The sequence below is a fragment of the Hirsutella rhossiliensis genome (genome assembly GCF_020360975.1).
Source record: "Hirsutella rhossiliensis strain HR02 chromosome Unknown scaffold00018, whole genome shotgun sequence".
Classification (NCBI taxonomy): Eukaryota; Fungi; Ascomycota; class Sordariomycetes; order Hypocreales; family Ophiocordycipitaceae; genus Hirsutella; species Hirsutella rhossiliensis.
The window spans coordinates 751,361-769,406 of NW_025408684.1; the positions used below are offsets into that span (position 1 = coordinate 751,361).

An 18,046-nucleotide genomic window follows, 5' to 3' on the forward strand; every position below is an offset into this window, starting at 1 on the left:
TACAAAGTGTCCACTCTACTTTTTTATTGACCATCCTTGCCCGTTGCGCATTGGCGTCACCCTCGTCGCGGCATCACATACAACTTGGCCTGCGCTGCCATGGGCTCGTCGTCGTCCAAAGCAGTCGCGGCTGCTGGCTGTGGAACTGCCCCGCGAAAATTCCCATCCAGAGCGCCGGGAGCTGCGATTCCTCCACGCAACGCACGACAAGCCAGGCCGCCGCCGCCTCAGAGCGACGACACCAAGGATCCAGGTGAGAAAAGAGCACTACTTACTCCCCTTTAACTTTGCCCCTCTGGCTACGGAGATGGCACGGGCCTCTCTCGGTCAAGGCAGCTCCCACTAACGCGATGGCTGCCATAGCAATCCGCACCGACGCCGACTTCGTGTCCGGCGACTTCTCTCGGCGCCTCCACAGCATGGGCATAGTCCAGCCCAACCCGACCTTTTCTCCCTCGTCTCAGGCTGCCTCGCCGCCGTCACCGTCCGCCGCAACAGCGCCCTTGTTCCCCGCGGCCTCCAACAATGCCACGCTCTCCGTCCTTGAAGCCAGGCGGCTTCTCGAGCAGCAGGCCGCCGAGGATTTGGAGAAGCTGGGCCGGCGCGATTCCCCAGGCCGGCGATTCCTCGACATGCGGACCATGGTAGACGCCGTGGAGATGCGGTATCGCGGTACCCCAAACTCGGTCATTGAAAGGAGGCTCGGGCTCGAGTGCGGCATCATGGACAAGCTGGGCCCGCTCAGCATACTTTCACACCTGTCGACCAGACAGTGACAGCGACTCGCACCCACGACAGTTATATGCGCTCACCATCCAGCAGCTGGTCTTTTGTATGTTGATTACGATTATTTACTCGGCGACGACGAGGTGAAAGAGAGACAAGGAAAGGCAAAGTGTCCATAATCTGTTGCTCGCGCGGCACAGACAATGTACCGCAAGGCCGGCCAGCAGCCAAAATTTTGCCGACAAACGCCGCTCCCATGCTCTCTGGTGGCCTGGTGTAAAGGGTGGTTGATGCATGCAAAGTCGTAAACGGGCATTCCGGGCGTCTCTGCTACCGCTACCACGCTGAATGGCCGCCATCGATTCGGAGATCCCCGCCCGTCATGAAGCTACTGGCTTCGCTCAGCAGGAACACGGCGGCGCCACGATACTCGCTGGGCAAGCTGAGGCGGTTGAGCATGTTTTCCGTGGGCCACACCTCCTTTCGCTCGGGGAAGTCGTCGAAGAGCGACTGGAGCATCTGCGTCATGATGTACCCGGGCGAGAGCGTGTTGACACGGATGCCGAACTCGCCCCACTCGGCAGCCAGACTGCGGCACAGTTGGATGACGGCGGCCTTGGAGGCGTTGTATGCCCTTTTGACGGTTGTCGTTAGCCATTTGCCCGTCACAGGTCCACGTGGGCGAGACGACTTACGGAGCATACATGCCGCGGTTGGCAATGGTGCCGCTCATGCTGGCGATCAAGCAGATGCTTCCCTTTTGCTTGAGGCGGACCATCTGACGGGCGGCAGCTTGGGCAGTCATGAAGGCGCCCGTGACGTTGATGCTCATCATCCTGTCCACCTCCTCCGGAGTGTACTCGAGAGCAGGCATCTCGTGGTTGATGCCGGCAGCGGCGATGAGGCCGTCCAAGTGCCCGGCCTCGTCGGCAATGTTCTCCATGATCTTGTTGAGCTCGGCGACATTGCGGACGTCGGACTGGTGGTAGGTGAGACTGGTGTCGAGCTCGCGTCGAGCCCGCTTGTAGATTTCGGAAAAGCCAGAGCTCGGGTCGTTGGCAGGCGAAGGAAGCCTGTCGATGCAGTGCACTGCAGGGAGGTGTTAGCCAGGATGAATCGATTCGCCTCGTGGGTGCGCCGCCAAAGCCGGGGTGGCTAGCTGGACTTGAAGTCGCAAAAAGCCGCCGCCCATGATATGATAGCAACGGCAAGCCAAGACTCACCGGTTGCGCCGGCCTCGAGCAGTGCCTCGGCCTGGACGAGGCCCAGGCCCCTGGCGCCGCCAGAGACGACAATGACCTTGTCCTTGAGGCTGAATTCGGGCAGCAGATGAGGCCGAGGGCCTGGGGCGAGGTTTTGTCGAGTGGGGCTGCTGTGCACGGCGCGGCGGGGGAGGGAGTGGAGCCGACCAAATGCCGGGGCGGCGACGGGGGAGGAGCACAGGGGCTGCAGGGGCACCGGCAGGGGCACCGGCAGGGGCTGCGGCCGGGCCAGCTGCCTCAGCGCGGGGGCGAGTCGCAACATGAGGGCGCGCCTTGTGTATGGCGACTAATAAGATAGGGCTGCGTGCGCCGTGGCGGTGGGAACACGAAGGAGGCGCGAGAGGGCGGACTTGGGGGAAGGACAGATGCAGAGGGCCGGCTGTATGGGGATGGGAAAGAAAAGAGAAAAAGGGTAGGGAAGGATGGGAATGCAGGACGAGGAGGAAGGGGGAGCGCCTATTTGTACGAAAGGATGGGCTACGGCAGGATGCTTACGGCAAGTGGCCGAACAAGGCACGGCATGGCGGAGTTTGGAATAGTCGGGTGCGGGCTGTCTGAGTGGCGTGGCAGCCAACGTTGGGACAGGGCGGAGGAAGCTCGGCGGCGATGATGCGAGTGCAAGTGAGACGATGACAGTTTGCGTGAACGAGGCGCAGGTTGGTTGTCACGAGGCCCAAGGCTGTGAGATGGAGGGCGGGGAAGTCTGTTGTTGTGGGGAAACCAGGAGGGGTGTTAACAAGGAGGGGCGGGGGGGCAGGGATCGAAAACGTGTTTTTGCGAGCGACTGCTTCTTTTGGCATTTATTATCGTCGGCATGCAACTGGAGAAGTGCGTGGGGGCCGAGGGAAAGAGGGAGTTGCGCGGAGGGGCAAGGCCGCGCGCGCCGAGGCTGCAGGCAGTCAGTCAGTCAGTCAGTCAGTCTGTCAGTCAGCCGTCAGAGAGGGGACGGAAGCGCTTCCATGGAAGCTTCTTCGGAGATGCATCGACGATGTAGTACCGAACTGGTCTGTCTGTCTGTCTGTCTGTCTGTCTGTCTGTCTGTCTGTCTGTCTGTCTGTCTGTCTGTCTGTCTGTCTGTCTGTCTGTCTGTCTGTCTGTCTGTCTGTCTGTCTGTCTGTCTGTCTGTCTGTCTGTCTGTCTGTCTGTCTGTCTCTCTGTCTGGCGCCGCAAGAGGCGCAACGCACGCAATAGCATCCATCATGCACAACAGAGGGCGCGCCAGTCATGGGCTCGCGCGAGAGCAGGAGCTCTCTCCGGCGGCTCGGGGCTCCTCCCGTGCAGGCTCCTCCCGTGTGTGTGCTGTAACTTACAGTACTGTACATTACTGTCGTACTTGCCGGCTTGGCTCTGGGGGGGGATTCGTTCCGTCGCAGGTGGTGCTCGCATGTACTGTAACCGTGCTAACAACTATAGTAGTATTACCTAGTAGAAGGCAAAAACTCAATCATCGGGTGCAGCGGCGTGGTAATTGCGGCGGGCGGGTGCTTACCTAATACATGCTGTGACTAGGTAACTAGTTAACTTATCCGTTAGGGCCTGCCTCTCGAGACGTCCTTCCCGTCTTTTCGTCTTTCCTCAGCAGCAGCAGCGGCAGCAGCAGCAGCAACTCGTCGTCAGCAAGCAGTCAGACGCTGGAAACCCTGAATCAACGTCGGGACGGCACCTGCTGTGCAACAATAACAACAACGACAACAACAACAACGTTGTCGATGCGGCCAACGGAGAAGGCGGTGGTGGCTGGCTGGCTGCGCGGCACCGCACACCGCACTGTAGTTCGACAATCGACAGTCGTGTCGGGTGCGTGCTTACGCTTACAGTTCGTCTGCCCGAACAGCCCACGGACGACAGTGGGGGCAAGGAGGGAGCGGCGCGTCTACAGTAGGCTCAATATGAACATGGGCCATTAATGACCCGTGGCAGTCTGGACTCTTGTTCTTCCTCATCGACGCGGCGGCCTAGACCGTCGCAAGTCAGCCCCCTCGGCTTACCAATGTAGGCTAGCCGTCCGAGGCGGCCTACCGTCGTGACGGACATCAAACACCTACTTCTTCACACCCTCGTTCTGCCCAACCGATAAACTCGCGGGGCTAACCATTGGTCGTCTTTGGCCCCTCTCCGTCTGACAAACATGTGCAATGTGCAGGAAGTGCAGAATTGCAGAAGTGCAGAATTGCAGAAGTGCAGAGGTGCAGAATTGTTCCCGAGGCCATGTGGAGGACAGAATGGAACATCAAACCTTGCAAGAGCCTTCCCTCAAGCTTCAGGCGTCGTCGACACCGGATAGGCCAGGGGCCGACTTCTCTGCGCGTTGCGTTGCAGTCTCTCAAGTCTCGGACTGGTGACAATTGTCCCCAGCAAACAACGTCGTACCACAGTCTCCCGCTTAGTACTACTCGAATCCCATCACCCCTCACCCCCCAATTCCTTTGCCTCCTCGCCTTTCAACTCTCCAGGAACGAGAGGGGCGTGCCCCGTATGCCCCCTCTTCCTGCGGCATCGGACGAGGCTCGGAGACGTATGTATGTAGCACTGAGGCTGATCCTTTTGCCTCGACGCGTGCGTGCGTCCATGGTTGGATCGTCCGTCGGCGCGCCGGCCGTCTCTTTGCAGGCAGACAGCCAATTTGCACCCCCGTTTGCCACGTCCTGCCTGCCCCTGTGCTGCATGCATCGTCCGTCCTCTTGCCCTTTCCTGCCCGTGCATCGCCGCCAGGGTTTTTGCTGCAGAGCGCATACAGCACATGACATACATGCGCGCACGCAATGGCCATCGTCGAGGTGCAAGTCAAGGACAGTTTTGCTGCCGAGGCACATGAGCCACCTTGTCACATGCCCATGGCCCCTGGCCGGCACTGTCCATGCCGTCGAATAATTGTCTGCCGGAAACGAACCCCTCCTGCCCAAGGAGAGACCCTGCCCGTCGCATGTTGATGCGCCAAATTGGAGATCCGCCTGCCACCGGCCAGCGGCTTCGGCCTCGCCGCCGAGGCTCCCTACTGACCTCGGCCCCGTATCAGCCGACCACTGTGGTGTTCCGTCTCCCGGCACCCAAAAATAGCTCCGCACCACCGCCGCTTCCACCACGGGTTTTCCCAATGCGGCAAATCTACTAGCTCACGATGGCGCCCCACGGCCTTGCCTCCCCTTTCTTCCTCGGCACCTTCCCATCCTCTCTCTCTCTCTCTCTCTCTCCCTCTCTCCCTCTCCCCCCCCCCCTCTTCTCTCCCTCTCCAAAACGGGCATAGAATCTCGACCTTGCCCCCTTCATCAATTGCCCGATATCTGTCCCAAGTTTAGAACCAGAATTCATCTTCATTTCTCTGTAACGGGGAAAGTGGACCAGAGAAATGCTCAGGCCTGCGTCAATAAATGGGTCGAACTCAAGCCAGACTTTGCCATCCCTTTTCCATTTCACCAGCCCGTCTGTATGTCCTTAACCAATCAATCAGCCGGGAGTCTGCCACGACGGGTTTTCCAGTCACCAACTCCCCGAGTCTCCGATTCCAGACTCACCCGCCTGCTGCTGTACACGCTCTCGTTTACCCCGCGGGCTCGCATCGGCCAATATACGACACCAGCAACCTCGGCTTTTCTTCATCTGGGGCGGGCGAGCGGGCGGTTCCGCTCCACAATGCTACTCGTCCCAGCTCCGCCATGCCGGCATTGTTGAGGTCCGGCTAATCAGAGCTGCAGCTAGGCTATCCAGTCAAACACTGTCACGGCCGTGGTGTAGACCATCGCGATGATACCCAGCACCATGAGACCGAGGTCCAGTGCCTTGATCCAGCCCGCGTCCGCGGCGCCCTTGTAATGCAGATACGCCGGGTATATGTACACGAGCGGAACGCACGCAAAGCTCCCAATCAAAGACACAAACTTGTCTAGGTCCGTGGCCCCGACCATGCTGATGCCGATGCATAGAGCCATGACCGCCGTCCTAATGGCGTTCTTCTTCCACTTGATAGCCGTACTCTTTTTGCCTGTGGCGCGCTCCCCAAACAATGACGTCTCCATGATGCGCACCGCAGGAAATAGTTGCACAGGCTCGCCCCCAAGCACCGCCAGAGAGTAGAGCAGCTGTACTGCATTAACGAGAGCCGAGTCTTGCGGGAAATTGGAAATGACCTGGATTTTGGTCTTCTCCCCAAAGGTGGCATAGCAGAGCGCGCCGACAGACGTGAAGATGACGGTGATGAGGAACATGACAATGTACAGGAGTCCACTGAAGTGCTCCGGCTTCTTCATGCTCGACTGGATGGGCAGAATGAGGCCTATGCCCTCGAACGTGAAAATGGCCGATCCAATGGTCAGGGTAAAGGCCGAGGAGTTGAACATGCGCACGCTGGGCTCAATACCGTTCCGGGCCAGCGTCCAAATATCGAAGTACCAGATGTAAACCAGCCCCACGAGGATAAAGATGTCTGCAAGCAGAGCCACGGGGCCCAGCTTGGAGATGTTCCGGATCAAGGCCAGGGGCACGAGGGGCACAAGCTGGAGGGCGATGAGGCTGGGCACTCCGAGGTCGAACCCACGCCCGTCGTGGCTCATGGCCTGGACGAAGGCCAACAGATTCTCCGCTGTAAAGATGAGGCCGGCACAGACGAATCCCAGCTGAGAGAGGGCGATGGATGCGAGGATGATACTGCGGAATCGCGGGCCCACTATGGCGGCACCCAGGTCTCCGTAACCCCCTCCGTACTTCTGGCGGCAATCGAGGAGTAAGCGAAAGCATAGACAATTGATAAGCGAAACCACAATCAGGGTCAGAGAAGAGAAGAGAATGCCGCCGTTGCGAAATGCTTTGGGCAGAAACATGATGCCAGTTCCAATGAAGGCCTTGAGCAGGGTAAAAAAGGTCTTGACGGTGCCGGCATCGCCCCCTCGTGCGAGACGTCTGGAACTTTTGCGGCGACCAAGCAGCGGACGCCGCTCCGCAGCCTCGTCTTCTGACTGGTCATCGATGGCCGACTCGTCTTCGGACGTGTCGGCATCCTCGAGGTCTTCGCCAGCGAAGCTGCCATATAGATCGAGAAAATCGACAAAGTTCCTGGCCACGACCAGAGGCCCGCTCAGGCGCCGCTGCCGAGCCCGACGTAGAAGATGCTGACGCCTAAAGCCGCCGGGCTCCCGTTGTTCTGGATACGACAGTTCGTCGGCCGGATGGAGACGGGGCGACGGCTGGTGGGAGAAGGTGGCTGCACGGCGGAGCGAATTGGCTCGAGCCTTGATCTTGAACATGTCGCGGTGGATGTCGCCGCCCTGCAGCTTGAGAGATGATTCGAGGGGCTCGGGAGCCGCGGATGCATCATCGTTGGGAGTGACGCCACAAGTGGACGAGGCCGAGTCGGAGGCGAGTGGCTGAACGGGCGACGCTGAGCCCTCCAAGGGCTCGGCGGACAGGCTCACTTCCGGCTCAGCCGAGTAGCCCTCGGGGAGGTATCGGTCCAGAATAGCTGCCTGGCGCTTGCTTTGGTGGCTGCTGGAGAGGTCGGCGGCGTCGGCCATGGCTGTCCAGGTTCGGGGTAAGAGGGAGGAGTGAAGCCGAGTCGGAGGCGAGTCGTCAATGGTATTTATCTTTGAACGCGTCGAGTTCGGCGCCTACCGCAATCCTAGACCGGCGATGAAGCGATACGAGCAGAAAAGAACACACCAGGGCCATCACAATAGACAAAGAGCAGTAGATCCGAGGTCGAGCGTGTCGCGACTTGGACTTGTCTCTTTGCGACTATGCGAGATGGGAAATCGATGAGGGTGCGAGTCAGCTATTGGGAAGGCCCATTCATTACAAGCTGACGTCAGGGCGAGGGTCAAGTGTTTCGGGATAGATGGAGCGGAGAAAGATTGGTGGGCCGGGGGCCTAGGGGATAGGGGCTAGCGGGCAAAACCTTGGCTGATTCGACCACATCGTGGCAAAAATCCGCCCACGTAGTTAAAGATAAACCCGGATTCCTGTCAGATCCAGTGAGAAGTGGTCACGTGAAGGATCTATAAGTGCGGTGCGCGCGGCGCCCGCACTCTCCTTCCATTTCTCTTTGTAGTTTATTAACCTTCTTACGGACCGGATCTGTGGCCCTAACCTCTGCCTATTACGTAACAAGATATCTTCATAGTCGTCTTAATATATCATCTACTACTTGAATTGTAGTAGCAGAACCTCCTAGATCTGGGCTTAAAAGTTTGCCCTCGCCAAGATTTGCGTCGACAGCGCAGTAGATCTTGGCAGCTGCGGCAGGCTCGTTTAGGAACTCGAGCATAAGGGCGGCGCTTCTCAAAGTGGCAATGGGGTTTGCAACTCCATGTCCCATGATATCCGGGGCGCTGCCGTGGCAAGGCTCCCCAATGGCAAATCCATCGCCTACATTCGCACTGGGAACGAGGCCGAGGCTGCCTACGAGGGCAGCAGCACCGTCAGAGAGGATATCGCCGTAAAGGTTGGGGGCAACTATGACGTCGTAGTCCTGGGGTTGCCGGAAGAGCTTGTAAAGCATGGAATCGACAATCTGTTCTTCGATTTTAACAGACACATATTTGGGGTCCGCGAGGGCCCTCTTGGATACCTCGCGGAAGAGCCCGTCGGTTTGTGAAAGAACGTTGGATTTGTGCGTTATGGTGACGGTAGGCTCGGGGTGAATACTCTCCGCGCCCGACTCACGGATGGTTTGACGGCGGACGGCAATGTCGCCTGCCATGGCGGCGATGCGAAAGGAAGCCCTTTCAGATATGCGCTTGATAGCCTCGGCGACCTTGCCGTCCGGCCCGTCGTACATCTTCTCCTGCTTCACGTAAAGGTCCTCGGTGTTCTCGCGAACAATGACCATGTCTATAGGCTTGGAGGCGCTCATGACGGACTTGACGGGGCGAACATTGGCGTAGAGGTCGAGGCGCTTGCGGAGGGCGACGATGGGGGATGAATAGCCCCTGACAGCATGTGTCGGAGAGCTGACGGCGCCGAAGAGGGCTCCGTCGCACTCATTGCGGAGAACATCGACGGTGGCTTCGGGCAAGGCAGTGCCTGTCTGCTCAAACGTCTCGAAGCCGGCCCCAAGGTTGACAAAGTCGAACCGGAGGTTGAGGTAGGAGGGCAGCGCCTCGAGGATCCGGCGACCTGCAGGGATGACTTCTTTGCCGATGCCATCGCCGGGGATAAGGCCTAGTGGGGAGCAGGGCAAGCACGGCATTAGCATACAGCGGAGCAGTCAAGGAGACGAGGGGCTTGGGAGAAAGCGCAAGGCATACCGATTCTTAATGTGCGAATCGACATGACGGGCGCCCAGTTGGTGCGAGAGGTTGTCAACTAATTCGATGCCTTGACCGTGCCGGCACGCGCACGAAGGGGCGATTGTGAGGTGCCTGTCTTTGGCAAGTTGGCAGAGGAAAAAAAAAAATTCGTGTGTTGCTTGCGGGAAGCTGCAGCAGGAGCATTGCGCCTTTCCAACGCCTCTGTTGGGCTCCTGATTCGCGACTCAACAAGAAAATACTCCCAGTAGTGTACCTGGGCGGGCATCTGACTAAGCCCTGTTAGTATGTACCGAATGCGTCACAGTTAAAGTGGGCCGAATGGCCAACGTCTTGCAGTCTTTCTGCTCTTTTGCTAGGTGGTGAAGTGATTCCTTCACCTTTCACCACGTTGCCCAAAATTCATGTGTCTGACACGGTGCTCTCCAACTGACAAAACTAGAACTCTTCAGCCGGTTCGGATTGCCGAGGCTGTTGCCAAGTCCATGTTTAAGGCAGGCTGACATTCAGGTCACTGTCCGTGAGCCTGCAAACATCGAGTCAGATGCAATGATGGCAGCAAAATTGATTAGAAACTCGGCTATATTTTACCATCCAGCGTATGCCTGGACGGGTACTTTACAGTTTATATATAACAAGATTTGTGCGAAGCAGAAAAATGAACCGACTGTTCCCTTCAGCAATCCACCGATTTATGAGCCTCTCGTTTATGAACATTGCCGCAGGCGTCCCAGTAAATCGCTTGTCGGGATGCATGAGTGGATAGCACCAGAGTCCCGTCGAATTGGGCCGCGTCGGGACGCAACCCAAGGCAGGGGAATCAACTTAACCGTCCTGGCAAAGCACACTTTGGCCGGCCTGCAACAAATCAAAGTCAACGACAGGGAGCTGAGCAGCGAAGGAGTCAATTACTTACCACCGGGATGACGCAGCACTTGGCAGACTTTCCCGACTTGCCGCAGATGCTCTTGAAGTCGTCGCCATCTGAAGGGCGGGAAGAAGCTGTGCGGTTATCAGCAAAGATCGTGCTAGGGACTTAGGCGTTGGCCTCCACTTACGGGTCGAGCAACCAAGGTCTAGAACACCGAGGACATCGGTGCCACAGCACTGAGGGTTGCTGTAAAGACCGCCAGGGCAAATTTTGCCACCGCCGTTATTGCCGTTGCCGCCCGGGTTGTTGCCGCCCGGGTTGTTGCCGCCCGGGTTGTTGCCACCAGGGTTGTTGCCGCCCGGGTTGTTGCCGCCCGGGTTGTTGCCGCCCGGGTTGTTGCCGCCCGGGTTGTTGCCACCAGGGTTGTTGCCGCCGTTCCAAGGGTTGCCGCCGTTCCAGGGGCTGCCGCCATAACCCGGGCTGCCGTAGCCAGGATAGCCGCCATGGCCAGCGGGAGGACCATAGGCGGGAGCGCGATGGTCGTCGCAGTCTCCACACTGGTTGGTGGGAGCAGCGAGCGCGCCTGCGAAGAACAGAGAAGCGACGGAGAAGAACTTCATGTTGGCTGGTCGGGGAAGGTGAGCGAGTCAGCTGAGAAGAAGATGGATGTGATATAAAAGAGTGGTAATAGGCGGTGATGTGGTTGAGGACTCGAGAGGGAAGAAAGCGGGTGATGGAATGATGACAGAGAAGTAATGAGAAGCGGCAGGAGCTGCCATTTTTATATCCGAATGCCTCTCGCTTTCAGGCGGCCAGCGTTGGGTGCCCCTTTTGCGGGATGGTGGCCATGATCGGTGGCTTCATGCCCGGAGCTTTCGAGATGTGCTCTCCAGCGCAACAGGGGCTCCGCCCGAGACAGGCTAGATTTCGATGGCGCCGCCGACAGATGGCTGTAAAGGATGAGGCCGCGGGTTGAGGGCGAACAAGCAAGGGAGTGGCGCATCGTGGACATTGGATTTATTGTGCGAACCGTTGCCCCGTGTCTGAGAGGATTTCTCCTTGTACTCTCACGGATGAGGCACGTTACTTCGGGGGTGAAGGTGGCTGCCGCGCCCCCTTGGAAAGGGGACAAAAGAAAGAAGGGGTGGAGATGAGGCCCGGCCGGTGTGGTCGAGGGCACGGTGAAACAAAAGAGGGCGCTCGATCCTCGTGTGTTGTTGAAATCTTTGATACATGTGTCTGGCGGATTCTTTCCCCCGGGCCTTGCTGCTGCTGTTCGCTGTAAGTCTGTTGTTGTTGGTCTGTGTCGTCGTCGTCGATCACGGGATGAGTTGTATCCGCCCGGTGTAGTACAACGGAGACATGGCAATAGCTCGGTCTTTGTAGGGCCCATGAAGGGCGCCGTGCCGTAATATCTTCTCTGCTAGCGAGGGCAGAGCTCGGGGCTGTTGCTAGAAGATCCGAAGTCGACGCAACGCAACCCCGAGAAGATGTCTCGTTACCAGAGCAGAACAATGGACTGCAAGGGACCAAAGTAAGGGCAGCGGCTGACTGGAAAAGGGCCAATTTCGCGGGAGATCCCGAGGGGGCGGCCGACTCTAGAGGCTGAGTGACGTGGAAAGATCCTCCGACACATTCTCGTGTGGGGGGAGGGTTGATGTCTGCCCACGGATCCTCTTCTCGGTCGGGGTTTTGCTTGGATTATATATCGACGCCCCATGCATGCACATGCACGATCAGGACCCTCTGGCTTGCAGCTGCAGGTAAGATTATGCCCGGCGCAGCTCCGCGGCACGGACGTGGCCCGATCGGATCGGATCGGATCTGCCATCAGGAGAAGAGGCCGCTCCAGCCAACCGGATTGGTCCGAGCGGCGTCATGATCCCTGCTAATATACCGTACAGCATTAGCGATTACGGACGGTACTTCGTGCTGCTCTGTCGTGCACATCTTCAACTCACCCGAGACCTAGAGGTAGGACAGGGAGGGAGGAGCGTGACCAAGTACTTCGTCGTAGCAGAGGCGTATAGAGGGCGCGTAGGGAAGGGTGATTTGTAGACATGGCTTTTCTACGATTAGACATAGCAATGCTCTACTTGAACAATCCCCGGTAGAGGCAATGCGATGCCTCCACAAGTTCGACCGCCTGCCTCTCGCTCCGTGCTCTTCACGCCACCCTTCTCTCTGTTGATGCGCACCTCGCTTTCCCGCGCTCGTGTCTGGGGGATGGCGGCATTGATCCGTGATTACTCACACCCAGCTCTCGAGATTCCGGATCACGCAAGCCGGCCGCCCCTGTTCGCGAGGCAGCAGGCGGCCGATACGGAATACCTTCTCGGATGCGGCGAGCGCCCGGGCAACGGCGTCGGCCTCTGAGGCGTCGACAGTGATGACCATGCCGAGACCGACGTTGAAGGTGCGACACATCTCGGCGGGGACAACACCGCCATTTGCCTTGAGCCAGCGGAAGACGGGCGGTATGTCCCACGAGCCAAAGTCGATGTCGGCAGCGAGGCGGGCCTCGGGCAGCATGCGCGGCACGTTCTCGACGAGACCGCCGCCGGTGATGTGCGCCAGGCCCTTGATCTGGGCGAGGACGGGGAGAAGGCTTTTGACGTAGATGCGCGTGGGCGTCAGCAGCGACTCGCCGACGGTCCGGGACGAGTCCCAAGGCGCCTCGGAGGTGTACTCGAGGCCGGCTCTCTGCACGATGCGTCTCACGAGGGAGAAGCCGTTGGAGTGTACTCCGTGCGATGCCAGGCCCAAGAGCACGTCCCCTTCAGCCATGGCGTCTTTGCGTGGGAGGCGGTTGGAGGCTGCGACGGCGCCAACCGCGCAGCCGGCCGCGTCGTAATCCTCACCCTGATACATGCCCGGCATCTCAGCCGTCTCGCCGCCCACCAGGGCGCATCCGGCCTGGCGGCAGCCGTCGGCGACGCCCTCAACAAACGAGGCGGCAGAGGCCAAGTCCAGTTTACTGCAGCCGTAGTAGTCGAGGAACATAAGCGGCGTCGCCCCCTGTACAATCAGGTCGTTGACATTCATGGCCACAAGATCAACGCCCACGGTGTCGTGCCGCTTCATCGACTGTGCAATCATGAGTTTCGTCCCGACGCCGTCGATGGCGCCGACCAGGATAGGCGCGTCTTGGTATCCGCACTGAGAGAGGTCCAACTCTCCACCGAAGCCACCAATCTCGGCGTCAGCGCCGGGTCGCTTAGTGCTGGCAACCGCCTTCTTGATGTTTTCCACAAAGTGGTTTCCTGCTTGGATGTCTACGCCAGCCTGGGCATAGGTCAGGGCCGCCTCGCTCGTTTCCCTAAAGGCTCGGTGGGCAATGTCTTTTCGGAAGAACATGCCATCAAACTCAATCACTCCAGAGGACAGGACGGCGTAACATGCGTCGACGGCCTCTCTCAGCGAATTGCCCACGGAGTTGACTGCAATGACACGGCCCCCGGATGTCGTCAGCTGGCTTTCGCTAAGCTTGGTCCCGGCGTGGAAGATCGTGCTACCGTTGGGAGGGTCCCGGACATATATCAGGGTGCCTTTGGCGTAAGGGCCAGGGTATCCTCCAGCGGCCAGGACGACGGTGGCGCTGAACTTGTTGTCGACCTTAAGTTGACAGTTGTCCAAGTATCCTTCGGCGCAGGCGAGCATGATGTCGGCCAGGTCGGTATCGGCAGAAAGAAGCGGCAACACGGTCTGGGTTTCGGGGTCACCGAATCGCACATTGTACTCGAGTACCTTGGGTCCCGCGCTCGTGATCATGAGGCCGGTAAACAAGACGCCTCGGAAGGGCTGCCTCTCTCGGCGCATGCCTGATATAGTGGGCTTGAGAATTTCCGTGTCGATTCTCTCCATCAACTCCCGTGTGGTAATGTTTGTTGGGGCATAGCAGCCCATGCCGCCCGTGTTTGGGCCCTGGTCTCCATCGAAGATCCTCTTGTGGTCTTGAGCGAGCGGCAGCGATTTGGTCGTATACCCGTCGCAAAAGGTGAGGACACTCAACTCGTCTCCGATCAAGAGTTCCTCGATGACGACCTCGTCGCCCGCGGCGCCAAAGACCTTGTCCACCATGATTTTCTTGAGAGCGTCCTTGGCCTCGTCTTTTGTCTGGGGAAGAATGACGCCCTTTCCGGCCGCTAGGCCTGTCGCCTTGATGACGACGTCATGGCCGACGCTGTCAAGGTAGCGGGTGGCCTTGTCGTGGTCGGAAAAGTTTTCATATGCAGCTGTGGGGATCTCGTATTTCCTCATGAAATCTTTCGAGTACGTCTTGCTGCCTTCCAGCCGCGCTGCCTCTTTGGACGGGCCGAAGCACGGTATGCCGGCCTTTCTGAAGAAGTCTTCTACGCCGTCGACCAGTGGTGCCTCGGGACCGGGGACGACCAGGTTGATGCCATTGGACTTTGAGAAATCGACGAGCCCTGTAAAGTTCTCGGCCGAGACGGAGCGGACGTTCGCGGTCTTAGGGCATGTCGCGGTACCTCCATTACCGGGCACCACCAAGATGCGTTCGACTCGCGGCGACTGGCTCAGTTTCCAGGCAAGCGCGTGTTCGCGGCCGCCGCTGCCAATGAGTAGAACGCGGAGGTCGGCCATGTTCGCTGGATCAGCGAGTCTATCGATCGTTCTGATTGGCACCGGCAGTCGTCTTGTCCTCGTCGTCTCACGAAGGGAATTTATCGTGCAGATTCACCCCTGCCCCCGCTAATATAAAAAATTTAGAGTATTACTATAAGTACTGCTATTTACACAATAGCATATTGCTGTTTGCACACTTACCCTATTTTTAAGATACGTATTAACGCTAGCCTGCCCCGCCTATTTATACCGCGCGCGCCTGGCAAGTACCCGTACCGCCTAAATGCCCGCGCCCGCGCATATAACGCACTTTTAGTTATATAATCCCGACCCAACGATCCCTCTAACGCCTAACGAAGCCGGCGGCGCGCCCCTCCTGCCGCGTCCTCCTCTTTCTTAATCTACTTCCCCGTATATTTCCTTAGGCTAACGATCTTTATTATAACGCTATAAGAGACCGCGGGCTATAGCTAAGTTTATCGATTATAGCGTTAGTAATAGCTTTAAATTTAGTATATATATTTATATAGGCGGGCGCGGGCGCGGTTATTTAGGTAGTATAGGTACTTACTAAGCGCGCGCGGTATAAATAAGTAAGGCGGGCTAGCGTTAGTATATATTTTAAAAAGAAAGTAAGTATATAAATAGTAATATACTATTATAAAAATAGTAATACTTATATTTAATACCTTAGCGAGAGCTTATTAAAGAGACTAAGGCTAGGTTAAAGCTATATTTAGGCTAGAAGCTATAATTACCCGCTATATATATATAGTAGTTACTAAGAATATTCTTTTAATAGTAGTAATAGTAAAAAGGGAGCGATTACTTTATAAGATTATAAAGGTAAATAAAGTTAAGGTCCTTTAAGCTTAAGCGCTATACCTTTAATCTAAGATATTAATAGTGATAACTATTCTTATTAAGGTTAATAGCTTAAAGGAGGCTAATAAGCTTTATAACTTAAGCTTCGTCCTTAAAGTATAAATATTTTAATATAAACCTTATAATAAGTCGGTTTAACTATAAAGGTACTATAATTACTATAAGTATAGCTATATCGCTAAGCGGTATATATTAATATAACTCTATTACTAATATAAGAGTATAGTATATAATAAAGGGGAGGATAAATATAAAGCTAAAAAAGGTAAAATCCCTTATAACTATATCTTATATTAAAGGGACTACTTATTATAGACCTAAACTTACTTTATAGTAAATAAAGCCTAGGAAAAGGTAAGGGAAAACTATATATAAAGACCTTAATAGTTTATAAATACCTAAGTATATACTAAGTAATAGGTATTACTTATTATTAAAACCTAGGGCGTTTTTAATTTAACCGCGGTTTAAAAGTAAGGACTAAGTAAACTACGCTAAGATAAGAGGTCGAGCTTAAGATACCTACTAGCTAGTAAGGCTAAGGAGGCCGAACTAAGTATAAACGATATTTATAAATATAGTAAATAAAAAAGTATTAAAAGATAAAGCGCCTCCTTCTTTATATAAATAACCTTTTTTACTTTAACCTTACTTATATATAACTAAAGTATTATTCTAAAATATATAAAAGAAATATAAGCTAGTATAGCTAGCGCTTTACTACTAAGCTAGCTTTAACTTAATAGTACTCTAGTAAGTAAAAGCTATATTAAGAGGCAGGGCCTTACCCTTTAAAGCGGCGCCTTATAGCTTAGTTTATAAGAAGGGGAGGTATACGCTATATATATATAATAAGCTTAGGCTATATATATAGTCGCCTTAGTTTAAACTAAACTAAAGTAAGGTAGTTTTTAAGGATATTATTAAGCTATAAGTAATATACTTATTACTAAGGGCCGTAAAGACTAAAGTATTATAATAAATAAGTATAATTAAACTAAAGTACCTTATAATAATAATAAGAGACTTTAATATTTATTACTTACTTAACTTAGTATAAGTAATACTAAAGACTAAGATATAGTATACTAAGCTTAACTTAGATCTAACTAAGTTAAACTATATCCCTTAAACTATTATAATATAAATTAATACTTAAGCCTAAGCGCCTAAACTAGCTTTAAAGTAAAAAGAGGTAGAAGCTAAGCTAGTTAAAGCTAAGACTATATCTTAGCTAAGACTATATTAGCTACCGCTTTAAATACTAAAAGATATTAACTATAACTTAAACTATATCTTTATATAATAACCGGTGTTATTCCTAAGAGATAAACCTATTAAGGGGTTTATATTAGTAGATATAATAGGGCATAGTCTAAGCAATAATAAGTATATTACGTTAGTAATAAGTTAGAGGTCGTAGACCGTAAACTATAACTAGGTAATTAAAATTAAAGATAGAATCATAATAAAGATCTATATTAAAAGCTAGAGAGCTATTTATCTAAAGGAGTAAAAGTAGGTAGCTATATATACCTATAGAGACTATCCTTAGATCACGGTCCTAGCCGTGATCCCCTTTATAGCTTATTATAGCTTACTCGTAAGCTATACTCCTAAGTAGTAATCTACCTATATAAGGCTTACTTAGCTTACGTACGCTTTAGGTAAGCTAAGCCTAAGTAACTTCTCGTCCTAACTATTATTCCGAGCCGCTTTATTACGTAAACGTAGCTAGCTCTCTTACGGCCCGCTAACCGTAGTTATAATATAATATCTCCCCTCCTTTTAGTCTTATCCGTAAGACCTACTACTACCTTAGCCGCTATATATAAATATACCCTTATTACGCGTATATATATTCCTAGTTTTATCCTTTCTATCCCTTAGGATATACTACTAATAGTATATCTAGTCGCGTGCTAAAGGATCGTTCTCGTAAGACCCTTAAGCGTATTCGTTTAGCTAAGTCTATTAATCGTCTTAGTTTCGACGTTATACTATATTCTTTCTATTCCTTATATAGCTTCCGCTATAAAATACTAGAGAAATCTTCTAAGTATGCCGAATATATACGGCGGGGTCGTTCCTATAATATATTAAGCGTAGCGATTAGCTCCTATAAGTAACTTCGTTATCCTACCTATTATTTAAAGCTAATATATTTCTTAGTATCCTAAATAAATCTAGAGTTTAATCGATTAAATAAAAAAGAAGAAATTACTAAGGAGCGAATATTAAAAGCTTAAGCTAACTTAAACGAAGCCTTAGCTCGTTTAGCGCGGCTTTACTATTAAAAGCGCTAGCTAAAGATAAAGGGTACTAAGATAGTCTATCGGGGCCTTTATTCCTTAGATAACCTTAATAAAGCTAAGCGCTAAGAATATAAAGCGGTAGTCGATATTTAGTCTATAGGTAGATTTAATATAATTAATTAAAATACTATTAGTTTATTAGGCGATTTTACGATACTTAGGGGG

The 18,046-nt window shown here is 53.8% G+C and overlaps 6 protein-coding genes across 6 annotated transcripts; 1 reads left to right on the plus strand and 5 right to left on the minus strand.

Moving 5' to 3' along the window:
• Positions 1-350: 350 nt before the first annotated feature.
• Positions 351-776, plus strand: HRG_11032 (uncharacterized protein; the record flags this gene model as incomplete). The annotated part of the gene is made up of 1 exon (XM_044869502.1): positions 351-776. One exon carries the CDS (start codon positions 351-353, stop codon positions 774-776), a length of 426 nt encoding a protein of 141 aa, XP_044715453.1.
• Positions 777-1,062: 286 nt separating this feature from the next.
• On the minus strand, positions 1,063-2,250 carry HRG_11033 (enoyl-(Acyl carrier protein) reductase domain-containing protein; the record flags this gene model as incomplete). The annotated part of the gene is made up of 3 exons (XM_044869503.1): positions 1,063-1,360; positions 1,422-1,815; positions 1,950-2,250. The coding sequence occupies 3 exons, from the start codon at positions 2,248-2,250 to the stop codon at positions 1,063-1,065; spliced, it is 993 nt and encodes a 330-aa protein (XP_044715454.1).
• A 3,430-nt stretch (positions 2,251-5,680) lies between these two features.
• Positions 5,681-7,492, minus strand: HRG_11034 (transmembrane amino acid transporter protein; the record flags this gene model as incomplete). The annotated part of the gene is made up of 2 exons (XM_044869504.1): positions 5,681-7,345; positions 7,394-7,492. The coding sequence occupies 2 exons, from the start codon at positions 7,490-7,492 to the stop codon at positions 5,681-5,683; spliced, it is 1,764 nt and encodes a 587-aa protein (XP_044715455.1).
• Positions 7,493-8,091: 599 nt separating this feature from the next.
• Positions 8,092-9,248, minus strand: HRG_11035 (isocitrate/isopropylmalate dehydrogenase domain-containing protein; the record flags this gene model as incomplete). Its single annotated transcript, XM_044869505.1, has 2 exons — positions 8,092-9,137; positions 9,224-9,248. The coding sequence occupies 2 exons, from the start codon at positions 9,246-9,248 to the stop codon at positions 8,092-8,094; spliced, it is 1,071 nt and encodes a 356-aa protein (XP_044715456.1).
• An 800-nt stretch (positions 9,249-10,048) lies between these two features.
• On the minus strand, positions 10,049-10,714 carry HRG_11036 (fungal hydrophobin domain-containing protein; the record flags this gene model as incomplete). The annotated part of the gene is made up of 3 exons (XM_044869506.1): positions 10,049-10,081; positions 10,140-10,225; positions 10,282-10,714. The coding sequence occupies 3 exons, from the start codon at positions 10,712-10,714 to the stop codon at positions 10,049-10,051; spliced, it is 552 nt and encodes a 183-aa protein (XP_044715457.1).
• Positions 10,715-12,344: 1,630 nt separating this feature from the next.
• HRG_11037 (phosphoribosylglycinamide synthetase, ATP-grasp (A) domain-containing protein) lies at positions 12,345-14,699 on the minus strand (the record flags this gene model as incomplete). Its single annotated transcript, XM_044869507.1, has 1 exon — positions 12,345-14,699. The coding sequence occupies one exon, from the start codon at positions 14,697-14,699 to the stop codon at positions 12,345-12,347; it is 2,355 nt and encodes a 784-aa protein (XP_044715458.1).
• Between the last annotated feature and the right edge of the window lie 3,347 nt (positions 14,700-18,046).